This window comes from Sinocyclocheilus rhinocerous, unplaced genomic scaffold (genome assembly GCF_001515625.1).
Source record: "Sinocyclocheilus rhinocerous isolate Xijiao unplaced genomic scaffold, SAMN03320098_v1.1 scaffold1186, whole genome shotgun sequence".
NCBI lineage: Eukaryota > Metazoa > Chordata > Actinopteri > Cypriniformes > Cyprinidae > Sinocyclocheilus > Sinocyclocheilus rhinocerous.
Window position 1 is genome coordinate 62766 of NW_015630341.1, and position 13290 is coordinate 76055.

Below are 13290 nucleotides of genomic sequence, written 5' to 3' on the forward strand. Positions count from 1 at the left end.
TTACCATGCAATATCTCTTTCTTCCAAAAATAAATAAATAAACACTAACAGAAATGAACTGAATAATTATTAAATAGGCAAATAAATTCTCTTTAAATTCCATAATAAATGCATATAAATTGCATAAACATTATGCATTTACAAATAAATGTCTTCTAAATATTTCTAATTAAATACAGTATAAAAAGTAAACCGTATTTAATTTATCTTCTTCCAAAAATAAATAAATATTTACAATATTTAAAAGAATAATAGCTGAATAGGCAAATAAAGTTCACTTTAATTAAAAAAAAAAAAAAAAATGCACATAAATTACCTATACATACATTTAGGGTTGCATAAAAGAATTATAATTAACAAATCTATATTTGTAGAATTATAATAAGTTATTAATAATGTATTAATATTAATGTAAAAATATTAGATCTATGACGATATAAAAAAGTAAACAAAATTAAACTGGTCTTCTTCCAAAAATAAATAAATACTAACAAAATGTAAAAAAAAAATAATAATAACTAAATAATAGGCAAATAAAGTTAATAATATAAATGCACATAAATTAACTAAACATTATGCATTTAGGCTTGCGAATAAAAGTCTTATTAACAAATCATTATTTGTATAATTATAACATTATAATAAATTATTAATATTAATGACAAAACTATTATTGTATTTATTAAAATCAAAAGAAAATTAAACAATTTAATTTCTTAACAAAAGAAACTCACGGAGTTTGCCCATTTATTTACAATCATATTTTCTCTACCTGTTAAATTTTTCTAAGAAATAGTAATGTTTCTAATATGCAGGGCATTAGTAGCGGTATATAATTGGTTAAAACAACTGTTTAAACTCAACCTTAAATGACATTCATGAGTAAGTTTTACTCATAGACTGTATGAAAACATGGACGTAGTGTCCGTGACGTCACCCGTAGATTTCCGAAGAACGTTTTTGAAGCTCAAAAGTGGGCGGAGCCGGCCGTCGCCATCTTGGCAGCGCTCTTGGTTTTTCTACAGTGAAAGAGGATATTAAACAGAATATATCTTTAGAATAACAAACATGCAGTAGTGAATAATTCCCAGGAATATGAATTTGGAAATTAAATAGAGTTAATTAGTGTTGTAAAAAGTACCGATGTCGGTATCAGTCGGTACTGAAATATTAAAAAATGTGACAATACCAGCATTTCCCGCTCTCACAGGTGTCCGTTTCATCTATTAATGTGTTGTTGTAATTGTCATGCAGCTCCGAACCTGCGTTCAGACAGCGAGAGCGATTTTTCCCCCTCAAACTCTGAGGATGATGATGATGCTGAAGAACACGAGGGGAAGAGAGACGTCCAGACCAAAACACCCAGTAAAAACACGTCCGCTGCTGCGCTCTATAAAACACCCAGTAAGAAGGGCAAGAAAGCAGCAGAGGTGAGAGTCTCATCCTGACCTTTGACCTTCTGACTGACTGGATGAGGGTCCAGATGAGTTTGTGACTAACTAATTGTGAATTAGTGTTTGTTACGCTTAAAACACCTTAGCAACCTGTAAGTCAGTAAGTAAGTAAGTAATATAATAACGATAACTCTAATAACTATTATAATAAATGTAACTATAATGATTACAATAAATATTAAGATAAATGTAATTATAACTAAAGCTGTAATGGTAAAAATAATGATAAATGAAACTTATAAAATGATAACTATAATAATAACAATAACTATAATGACAATTTTAACGATAACTATTATAAACGTAGCTATAATGACAAATTTAACGATTACTGATAAACGTAGCCATAATTACAAATTTAATGATAACTATGATAAATGTAACTATGACAATTTTAACGATAACTGATAAATGTAACTATAATGACAAATTTAAAGATAACTATTATAAACGTAAATATAATGACAAATTTAAAGATAACTGATAAACATAACTATAATGACAAATTTAACGATAACTGATAAACGTAACTATAATGACAATTTTAACGATAACTATGATAAACGTAACTATAATGACAATTTTAACGATAACTATCATAAGCGTAGCTATAATGACAAATTTAACGATAATTATGATAAACGTAGCTATAATGACAAATTCAACGATAACTGATAAACATAACTAATGACAATTTTTACGATAACTATGATAAATGTAGCTGTAATGACAAATTTAACGAAAACTATCATAACTATAATGACAATTTTAACAATAACTATGATAAACGTAACTATAGTGATATATTTAGTGTTAACTATGACAAATGTAACTATAATGACAATTTTAACGATAACTGAAAAAATGTAACTAAAATGACAAATTTAACGTTAACTATGACAAACGTAGCTATAATGACAAATTTAACGATAACTATGATAAACGTAGCCATAATGACAAATTTAACGATAACTATGATAAACGTAACTATAATGACAATTTTAACGATAACTGAAAAAATGTAACTAAAATGACAAATTTAACGTTAACTATGACAAACGTAGCTATAATGACAAATTTAACGATAACTATGATAAACGTAGCCATAATGACAATTTTAACGATAATTATGATAAACGTAGCTATAATAACAAATTTAACAATAACTGATAAAGGCAACCATAATGATAAACATAAAGGTAAAACAACCTACAAGTTGTAAATAAAACAAAAATTATTGAAGTTTCTAACTTTATAATTTCATATTTCATTCAGTGTTACTTGCAATTTCTTTGTAATTATTTTTAAAAGTTACTAGCGACAACTTTTTTTTCAGCACAGAATCACTGCAGCAAGTTTTGCATTTCCATTGTTTTTAACTTCAGAAATATCAAGTCTAGCTCTGAAAGTTTCTCTTGTTGTGTGGTTGTTCTCCTGCAGTCTGATCTGGTGGAGGAGTATTTTGAAGCTCACATCAGCTCTAAGGTTCTCACGTCCGATCGGACCCTCCAGAAACTCCAGACGCCCAAACTGGACCGGGTCAGTGATCTTCATCTGTCTGTGATTGTGGGATCTATGTGAGATCTAACGGAGGTGTTTGATTGTGTTTTATAGGAAACTCTGCTCAGCCTCTTGGGTAAAAACCCGCCGTGCTTCGCAGAGGAAATTAAACAGCTCAACGCAAAACACGAGAAGAACTTCAACCAGTGGAAGCTGCAGCTGCAGTTGAGTGTGTGTGTGAGAGAGAGTGTGTGTGTGTGTGTGTGTGTGTGTGTGAGTGTGAGGATGATGAAGATGCACATATTCATCTTGTGTTTCTCTGTTCATGAATATTTCAGCATGGGCTTTAACATCTTGATCTACGGTTTGGGCTCCAAGAAGCTCTTGCTGGAGAAGTTCCGCACATCCATGCTGTCTGACTACGATCATGTGGTGGTCAACGGCTTCTTCCCCAGTATGACCCTCAAATCGGTTCGTTCGCTGCTTCTGTGTTTCTCTCAGCCACACATAAAACATTATGTTATGCAACAACAATGTTTTGCACAATGTTCTTCATACAGTAAAAGTGTCATGTGACATAACAGCAGTCAACATGACTGTGATATCGACTAATATAACAAACTCAGTGTGAATGTTTCAGTTTGTTCACTGTCTAAAGTCCTGTTCATACCAAGAACAATAACTAATATATAACAATAACTTAACAATAAATAACTGTAACAACATTTATAAAGACAAATGTAATGAGAACTGTAGTGGTAACTAAAAATATGATTAATGGTAAGTGTAATAGTAACAATAGCTATAAAAATATATATAAAGATGACTATTATGATAAATATAACAATAATTCTAAATATAATAATAATAACGTTAACAATAACAAAACTGTAATGCTAACAGTAACAAAAATATAATGGTAACTGTACTAATAATGATAAATGATAAAGATAATAGTAACTGTACTAATAATTAATAACTAAAGATAACTATAACAATAAATATAATGATAATGATAGCAATAACAATATCGATAAATGTAATCAGTGATAACTAACAATAAATGTAATAATGATAAATGTGCTAATAACTATAATGATATATATATATATATATATATATATATAGATATATATATAATATCATAACTATAGTGAATAACATAACAAGTGTAACATTAACTACAATAATAACTGATAACTGTAACAATAGTTATAATGATAACTATAACAGTAAATATGATAACTGTAACTATAATGATAACTAACACCTATAACAATAACTATACCGATTATAACGATAAATAATAATTATAACGATAAATATCATGATAACTGTAACTATAATGATAACTAACACCTATAACTATAACGATAAATATAATAACTAACTATAACGATAACTAACAACTATAATGATAACTATAATAACTAACGATAAATATAACAATAACTATAATTAAAAACTATAACGATAACTATAATAACTATAACGATAAATATAATAACTAACTATAACGATAACTAACGATAAATATAACAATAACTATAATGATAATTTAAAACTATAACTAACTATAATAACTATAACGATAAATATCATCATAATAACTAACTATAACGATAACTAACAACTATAATGATAACTATAATAACTAACGATAAATATAACAATAACTGTAACTATAATGATAACTAAAAACTATAATGATAACTATAATAACTATAGCGATAAATATCACGATAACTGTAACTATAACGATAACTAAAAACCATAACAATAACTATAGCGATAAATATCACGATAACTGTAACTTGTACGATAACTATAGCGATAAATATCACGATAACTGTAACTGTAACGATAACTATAGCGATAAATATTGCGATAACTGTAACTGTAACGATAACTAAAAACCATAACGATAACTATAGCAATAAATATCACGATAACTGTAACTATAAAGATAACTAAAAACCATAACGATAAATATCACGATAACTGTAACTATAACGATAACTAAAAACCATAACAATAACTATAGCGATAAATATCACGATAACTGTAACTTGTAACGATAACTATAGCGATAAATATTGCGATAACTGTAACTGTAACGATAACTAAAAACCATAACGATAACTATAGCAATAAATATCACGATAACTGTAACTGTAACGATAACTATAGCGATAAATATCACGATAACTGTAACTGTAACGATAACTATAGCGATAAATATCACGATAACTGTAACTGTAACGATAACTATAGCGATAAATATTGCGATAACTGTAACTGTAACGATAACTAAAAACCATAACGATAACTATAGCAATAAATATCACGATAACTGTAACTATAACGATAACTAAAAACCATAACGATAAATATCACGATAACTGTAACTATAACGATAACTAAAAACCATAACAATAACTATAGCGATAAATATCACGATAACTGTAACTGTAACGATAACTATAGCGATAAATATCACGATAACTGTAACTAACGATAACTAAAAACCATAACGATAACTATAGCAATAAATATCACGATAACTGTAACTATAACGATAACTAAAAACATAACGATAAATATCACGATAACTGTAACTATAACGATAACTAAAAACCATAACAATAACTATAGCGATAAATATCACGATAACTGTAACTGTAACGATAACTATAGCGATAAATATCACGATAACTGTAACTGTAACGATAACTATAGCGATAAATATCACGATAACTGTAACTGTAACGATAACTATAGCGATAAATATCACGATAACTGTAACTGTAACGATAACTATATAAGCGTCCTCAGCAGCAGATGATAGCGTTCGGTTTATTCTAAGCAGTTTTGTTGTCTGCCGCTTTAAATCCTTGATAACAGCTGTGATCCGACTGATGTCGTCTGAATCCTCCTGTAATCGATCAGGTCCTGAATTTATTCATCTATTTATTTTATTTAGGTTAATGTATATTATATATGTATATACTTCTTTATTCATATTTATATATTTATTTATTGATAACTTTTGTTTAGTTATCTATTTATATTTTTGTATTTATTTGTTTGTATTTTTTATTCATTGATATTTATATTTGTATTTATCTATTGATGTTTATTTTTATTTTCTATATTACTAAGTGTTATACAAATACATTTGCCAGACACTTTTATCAGTGTTTGTGTCTCGTGTGTGTGTGATTTTCAGGGGAATCTTCAGATTACTGGCAGAGTTTCAGCTGGAGAACAAGGACAATCCTGCGTACACCGGTTAAACATCCGCCGCTGACACTCAGTGCATTAACAAGGAAGCTCCTGCTAATATTACAATGGGTTGTTGTTGTTTGTTCAGGATTGTCTTTCCAGGATTTCTACCAGCGCTGTCGCGAGTCGTTCCTGGTGAACAGTGACATCACGCTGCGCACGCAGCTCACCGAGTTCAGAGACCATAAACTCATCCGCACCAAGAAGGTCAGAACTCGCCTGAACTCACTTCACACGTGCAGAATAACTGAAGCCATTGTTTACCAGCGTTATTTGTGTTCCAGGGCGCTGACGGAGTGGAATATCTGCTGATCCCGGTGGATAACGGCACTCTGACAGACTTCCTGGAGAAAAACGAGGTGGAGTAAAACCGGTGTTTAGCTGAATAGCACTGGATCTTTCTGATAAATAACCTGCCAACATTGTATCATCAATGATTTGATTTTGTGGTTCATGTTCAAGAGAAACATGGCAGGTTTGACGGAAAGAGAGACACTTTGTGTGGTTGCAGGGTTAAACGGCACTTAAAGCAATAAGCTCTGCACCCTCAGTTCATCTGAGTTTGTTTCTTCGTCAGATTTGTAGAAATGTAGCATTGCATCAGTGTCTCACTGCAAGTGAATGAGTGCCGTCAGAATGAGAGTCCAAACAGCTGATAAAAACATCACAATAATCCACAAGTAATCCACAGCACTCCAGTCCATCAGTTAACATCTGGAGAAGACAAAAGCTGAAACAAATCCAGCATTAAGACCTTTTTAATTAAAACACATAAAGTCCATAATCCATAATAACACTTCCTGCAGTGAAAAAGTGCATCTGCTGTTGTCTCTCACATCAAAATCCAGCCACATATTAGTTTAGAGCTGTTTAAACACTGCTTGATCTGTGCAGATTTCTCTCCTGATTCACACCAGAACACTTTTTCACTGGAGGAAGAGTTATTATGGATTATGGACTCTATGTATTTTAGTTAAAAACGTCTTAATGCTGGATTAGTTTCAGCTTTTGTCTTCTCCAGATGTTAACTGATGGACTGGAGTGCTGTGGATTACTTGTGGATTATTGTGATGTTTTTATCAGCTGTTTGGACTCTCATTCTGACGGCACCCATTCACTTGCAGTGAGACACTGATGCAATGCTACATTTCTACAAACCTGATGAAGAAACAAACTCATCCTGATCTTTCAGCACATTGTCATTTTTGGGTGAACTGTTCCTTTAATTCCTGTTTCTGCAGTTCAATCGTGTACAGTATTCTGTCAAGTTTTGTAGCATCACAATGGAAATACAATAAATATTCTTGCACATCTTGAGTTTATTTCCATAGAAAAATACATTCTCATATATACTATTTCAACACAAGTTCAGTTCAGATCCACAGGTCAAACGCAGCGGAAACTAAGGCCAGATCTTACTTGGTTTCCTCCATGCTGTAGTTCAGAGGATCCGCCTCCGAGTCGGCTTCTGTGAGGCCATTGGTTGAGCTGGTGGGGGCGGGGCCTGGAGGGGAACAAGCTCCTCCCCTTCCTTCAGTGCTTGTGTGAGCTCCTCCTCTGTAACCACTGACAGAACAAACTCATAAATATTCATATCTGTAAGCTACTCATAAGGTATTGCATGACGTCACATTAAAAGTTCAGAATATAACGTTAAATGCTGATAAACTGACACCTGTGGTTATATCCATTATTTTAAAAACGGTTACAGACGAATGAACTAACAGTTCTTCGTGGAAGAATTATTCCAATTACATATAATATATACACTCACACACACACACTCTCACACACACACACACACACTGACACACACACTCGCACGCACTCACACACACACACACACACTCACACTCACACACACACACACAATAAATGTTAACTGAAATAAAATAAAATAAAAATAAAAGTTTACATTTTGTATATTTTATTTTATTTCAGCTAGTTGCAAAGGCAACATTTCTCATTTTTGTTTACTTTAACTTTTAAGTACTAAAATAACAAACTAAATAAACTCAAAAATTTATAGAAAATATATGGATATATATTAATAAAACTGATAAAAACACTACAAAATTACTCAAACTGGGAAATTATAGTGAAAACAAAACATTAAAAAACAAATATTAAAATTAAAATAGTATCAAATAGTTGATTATATGAAAATAGCACTGATATATATTACAAAATGTTATATTTTATAAATATATTTTATATATGTTATACTGTTACATGTGACCCTGCAGCACAAAAGCAGTCTTAAGTCGCTGGGGTATATTTGTAGCAATAGCCAACAATACATTGTATGGGTCAAAATTATTGATTTATCTTTTATGCCAAAAATCATTAGGATATTAAGTAAAGATCATGTTCCATGAAGATATTTTGTAAATTTATCAAAACTTAATTTTTGTTTAGTAATATGCATTGCTAAGAACTTCATTTGGACAACTTTAAAGATGATTTTCTCAATATTTAGATTTTTTTGCACCCTCAGATTCCAGATTTTCAAATATTGTCCTATCCTAACAAACCATACATCAATGGAAAGATTAGTTATTTTAAAAAATTGACACTTAAGACTGGTTTTGTGCTGCAGGGTCACATACGTCAATCTTCATATTTCGATGGCTGTGCACGTTGAAAGATGAAATGTGTTTCTGAAAGATCTTGAGGTTGATTTTCTGTGTTGTGGACACAATCTTTTGTGCAAATGTTGTTTGGCTGTTGTTTGAACGGCTGTGGTGTTTGTGTTTAAGAGTCTTTCTCTCTGTGATTATTTGTCTGTTGTTTGGACTGAATTATTGTGCGTCTCCTCTGATCGAAATGCTGCCCATTTTTACCCTGATATCATGTTTACAGATGAATATATACACTTTTAAAGACGTGCTTCAGTGATTAAACCTGACCAAATAAAAACAGATATTTTCTGCTGATTAACCAAAGCATTGTGTGGTGTGCGTACTCTATTGTTTTGTTTTTAATGTGAACTATTTTGCTGGAGCAGCATAAATTCATTGAGACAAAATATTAACAAATTATTTTATCAATTTAAAATATTTATTTGTACATTATAAATGTAATATTATATATGTTACATAAGTATATATATATATTTTATAATATAATATTAGTTATTACTATTATATTATATAAATACTAATATTAGTATACTATACTAGTAATACTACTCATAATAGTAATATAACAATATATAATATTTAAGTGTAATGCCACTAATTATATATATATGCATACAGTTTAAACTTACATTTATTATTATTATTATTAATGATGATTTTTACTGAAGCTACATAAATTCATAGAGACAACATATAAATATTTTATTAATTATAAATAATTTTTTTTATATTATGATATTAAAAATATTGTCTTTATTTTATAAAATAATATTTTTTAAATATAAATATTACAATATATAAGTTTAACACCATTATATAATTATGCATGCATACAATTAAGTTAAATTATTATTATTTTTATTATTATTTGTAATCGTGCTTTTACTGAGGCATGAGAGAAAACAAGCCTACAATTATTTTGGTTATTAATTATAATTAGATTAATTATAAATGATTTATTTGACACATAATAATACATTACATGTAATCCGTTACTACCCAGCTCTGTTAATAGTTAGTGATGTGGTTATTGGGTAGGATTAGGGGTGCAGAATAAATGCTTTGTATGTACTAATAAACAGCCAATATGTTAGTAATATGCATGTTAATGAGCAACTAGTTAAGAGTGAGAACTGGTTCCTATAATGACGTGTTACCAGAATTTTGGTGTTTAATGATGTCGGCATTAGATCAGTGTAAGATATCTAAGCTCGTTTATACCACGGAATTAAAAAAAATCAAAGTTAATTGCGACTTTTTATCTCAAAAATGGAGTTTTTCCTCGCAATTCTGAGTTTATATCTCAAATATCAGACTTTTTTCTTGCTATTTTCAGAGTTGCGAGATATTAACAGAATTGCTGATGTTGACTCGCAATTGTGTTATTGTTTATAATAACTATTGAAGTTTGTTTCTGCCACGGAATAAAAAAAGGGTTACACTTTACAATAAGGACCTTGGTTTCTCATAGCCTGAACTATGAGATATAAACAGGTTGTGAGTTTATAACTATGGATGTTTGTTTTCGCCATTGAAGAAAAAAAAAAAAGTTAATTGCAACTCAATCTCTCAATTTGGACACTTTTTCTCAATTGAGAAATTTGACTTTTTTTCCCCTCACAATTCCATTATAGCTTTGGAAGCTTATTTCTGTCATGGAATTAAACTAATAAAAGTAATTATGATTCTCTCTCACAATTCAGATTTCCCCCCTTTCAATTCAGTTTATATATTACAATTATGAGAACAAAAGAAAGTCAGAATTTAAACGGGCTGTCGGGAGATTCGTGACTGAATTGCGCTTTAAACTGTTTTAATGAATGAATTTGATGCTTTAGTCGCTTCAAATAATTTAGTTTGGGGAGTGATTCTGTTAAACTTACTGTTGACTACATATTTTCCCTCAATAAACTCCTAATGTGCTGCTTATTAATAAGCAAATTGTAGTCCGTTATTGATTCCAAATTACGTGAAAAAAAATGTAGTTAGTAACGCGATCCGTTACTTTACACGGTTCAGGTAATGTAATCGGATTACTTTCAGATTACTTTTGACCTACCTCGTTTATCACATTGATATAAATAGTATAATCTTGTACCATATTGATATAAAAATACAAAAAATAAGAAAATATATTACATTTGTTGAAATTAACAACATAAGGTGCATTAAACATTACGTTACATCAAGGTTTCCCAAACTAATTAAAAATGCAAAATTAAAATCATTTTAAGATCAATAAAAATAAAACATACTAAAAAAAAAGCACTTTTATTTGTTTACCTGCATGTCATGTGACCATTAACCAACGTCAGAGAACCGCGAACATGCAAATGTGATACTTTATTATTAAAATACTTATTTTACAAGTAAATATATTCGGTGAAAGCGGATCAGATGACACAAAAGTTTGTGAATTTGTGCATTTTAATGTGTTTGAAAGACAAAAGCCTTCGAAAGACATAGAAATAGATGGTTAAATAACCCACTGAGTGATAATTCGGATAAAAATTAATGTTCATCGGTAGTTAATGCGATGTTGAAATGATTTTTGTCACAAAACTGAAGACTTTCTGAGTGTATATAAGCGGTAGGATATCTCAGAAAGGAACATTTAAAAGATGAATTAGGGAGAATTGATCAATTATGAATAATTTATTGCTAATATGTGAATATGTAATCCATAAAGTAACTGTAGTCTGATTATGAGTATTTTAAAATGTAATTTAATCTAATTACAAGTACTTAATTTTTGGAATCTGATTACGTAATCCACATTACATGTAATCCGTTACTACCCAGCTCTGTTAATAGTTAGTGATGTGGTTATTGGGTAGGATTAGGGGTGCAGAATAAATGCTTTGTATGTACTAATAAACAGCCAATATGTTAGTAATATGCATGTTAATGAGCAACTAGTTAAGAGTGAGAACTGGTTCCTATAATGACGTGTTACCAGAATTTTGGTGTTTAATGATGTCGGCATTAGATCAGTGTAAGATATCTAAGCTCGTTTATACCACGGAATTAAAAAAAATCAAAGTTAATTGCGACTTTTTATCTCAAAAATGGAGTTTTTCCTCGCAATTCTGAGTTTATATCTCAAATATCAGACTTTTTTCTTGCTATTTTCAGAGTTGCGAGATATTAACAGAATTGCTGATGTTGACTCGCAATTGTGTTATTGTTTATAATAACTATTGAAGTTTGTTTCTGCCACGGAATAAAAAAAGGGTTACACTTTACAATAAGGTTCCATTAGTTCATGTATTAACTAACATGAACAATACATTTATTACAGTATTTATTAATGTTAGTTAATGAAAATTTAGTCGTTCATTGTTAATGTTAACAAGCACAACTTTTGATTTTAATAATGCATTAGTGTTGAAATGTTGAAATTAACATTAAGTTTAATAAATGCTGCAGAAGTATTGTTCATTCTTAGTTCATGTTAACGAAAGTAGTTAACTAATGAACCGTGTTGTAAAATGTTACCAAAGAAAGATTTGCAACTTATCTCACAATTCAGACTTTTTTTACTCACAATTTTGGGGGTTTTATATCTCATAGCCTTTTTTCTTGCTATTTTCAGAGTTGTGAGATATTAACAGAATTGCTGATGTTGACTCGCAGTTGTTATTGTTTATAATAACTATTGAAGTTTGTTTCTGCCACGGAATAAAAAAAGGGTTACACTTTACAATAAGGTTCCATTAGTTCATGTATTAACTAACATGAACAATACATTTATTACAGTATTTATTAATGTTAGTTAATGAAAATTTAGTCGTTCATTGTTAATGTTAACAAGCACAACTTTTGATTTTAATAATGCATTAGTGTTGAAATGTTGAAATTAACATTAAGTTTAATAAATGCTGCAGAAGTATTGTTCATTCTTAGTTCATGTTAACGAAAGTAGTTAACTAATGAACCGTGTTGTAAAATGTTACCAAAGAAAGATTTGCAACTTATCTCACAATTCAGACTTTTTTTACTCACAATTTTGGGGGTTTTATATCTCATAGCCTGAACTATGAGATATAAACAGGTTGTGAGTTTATAACTATGGATGTTTGTTTTCGCCATTGAAGAAAAAAAAAAAAGTTAATTGCAACTCAATCTCTCAATTTGGACACTTTTTCTCAATTGAGAAATTTGACTTTTTTTCCCCTCACAATTCCATTATAGCTTTGGAAGCTTATTTCTGTCATGGAATTAAACTAATAAAAGTAATTATGATTCTCTCTCACAATTCAGATTTCCCCCCTTTCAATTCAGTTTATATATTACAATTATGAGAACAAAAGAAAGTCAGAATTAAGAGGATAAAGTCTGAAATATCTTATAATTTTAATGCTGTGGTGTACATAAGCTTCCATGATAAGCCTGACTCTCATCAGAAG

The 13290-nt window shown here is 29.9% G+C and overlaps 1 protein-coding gene across 1 annotated transcript in view; it reads left to right on the forward strand.

Moving 5' to 3' along the window:
• LOC107740071 (origin recognition complex subunit 2-like) overlaps window positions 1–6648 on the forward strand; it is an 11738-nt gene extending 5090 nt beyond the window's left edge. Inside the window, exons 7-12 of the mRNA XM_016552351.1 lie at window positions 1255–1430; window positions 2895–2993; window positions 3069–3178; window positions 3293–3429; window positions 6184–6446; window positions 6524–6648. Of these exons, the coding sequence (XP_016407837.1) occupies window positions 1255–1430; window positions 2895–2993; window positions 3069–3178; window positions 3293–3429; window positions 6184–6446; window positions 6524–6607 (869 nt within the window). The 3' untranslated portion in view covers window positions 6608–6648. The remainder of the gene's footprint in view (window positions 1–1254; window positions 1431–2894; window positions 2994–3068; window positions 3179–3292; window positions 3430–6183; window positions 6447–6523) is intronic.
• The last annotated feature ends 6642 nt before the right edge of the window (window positions 6649–13290 follow it).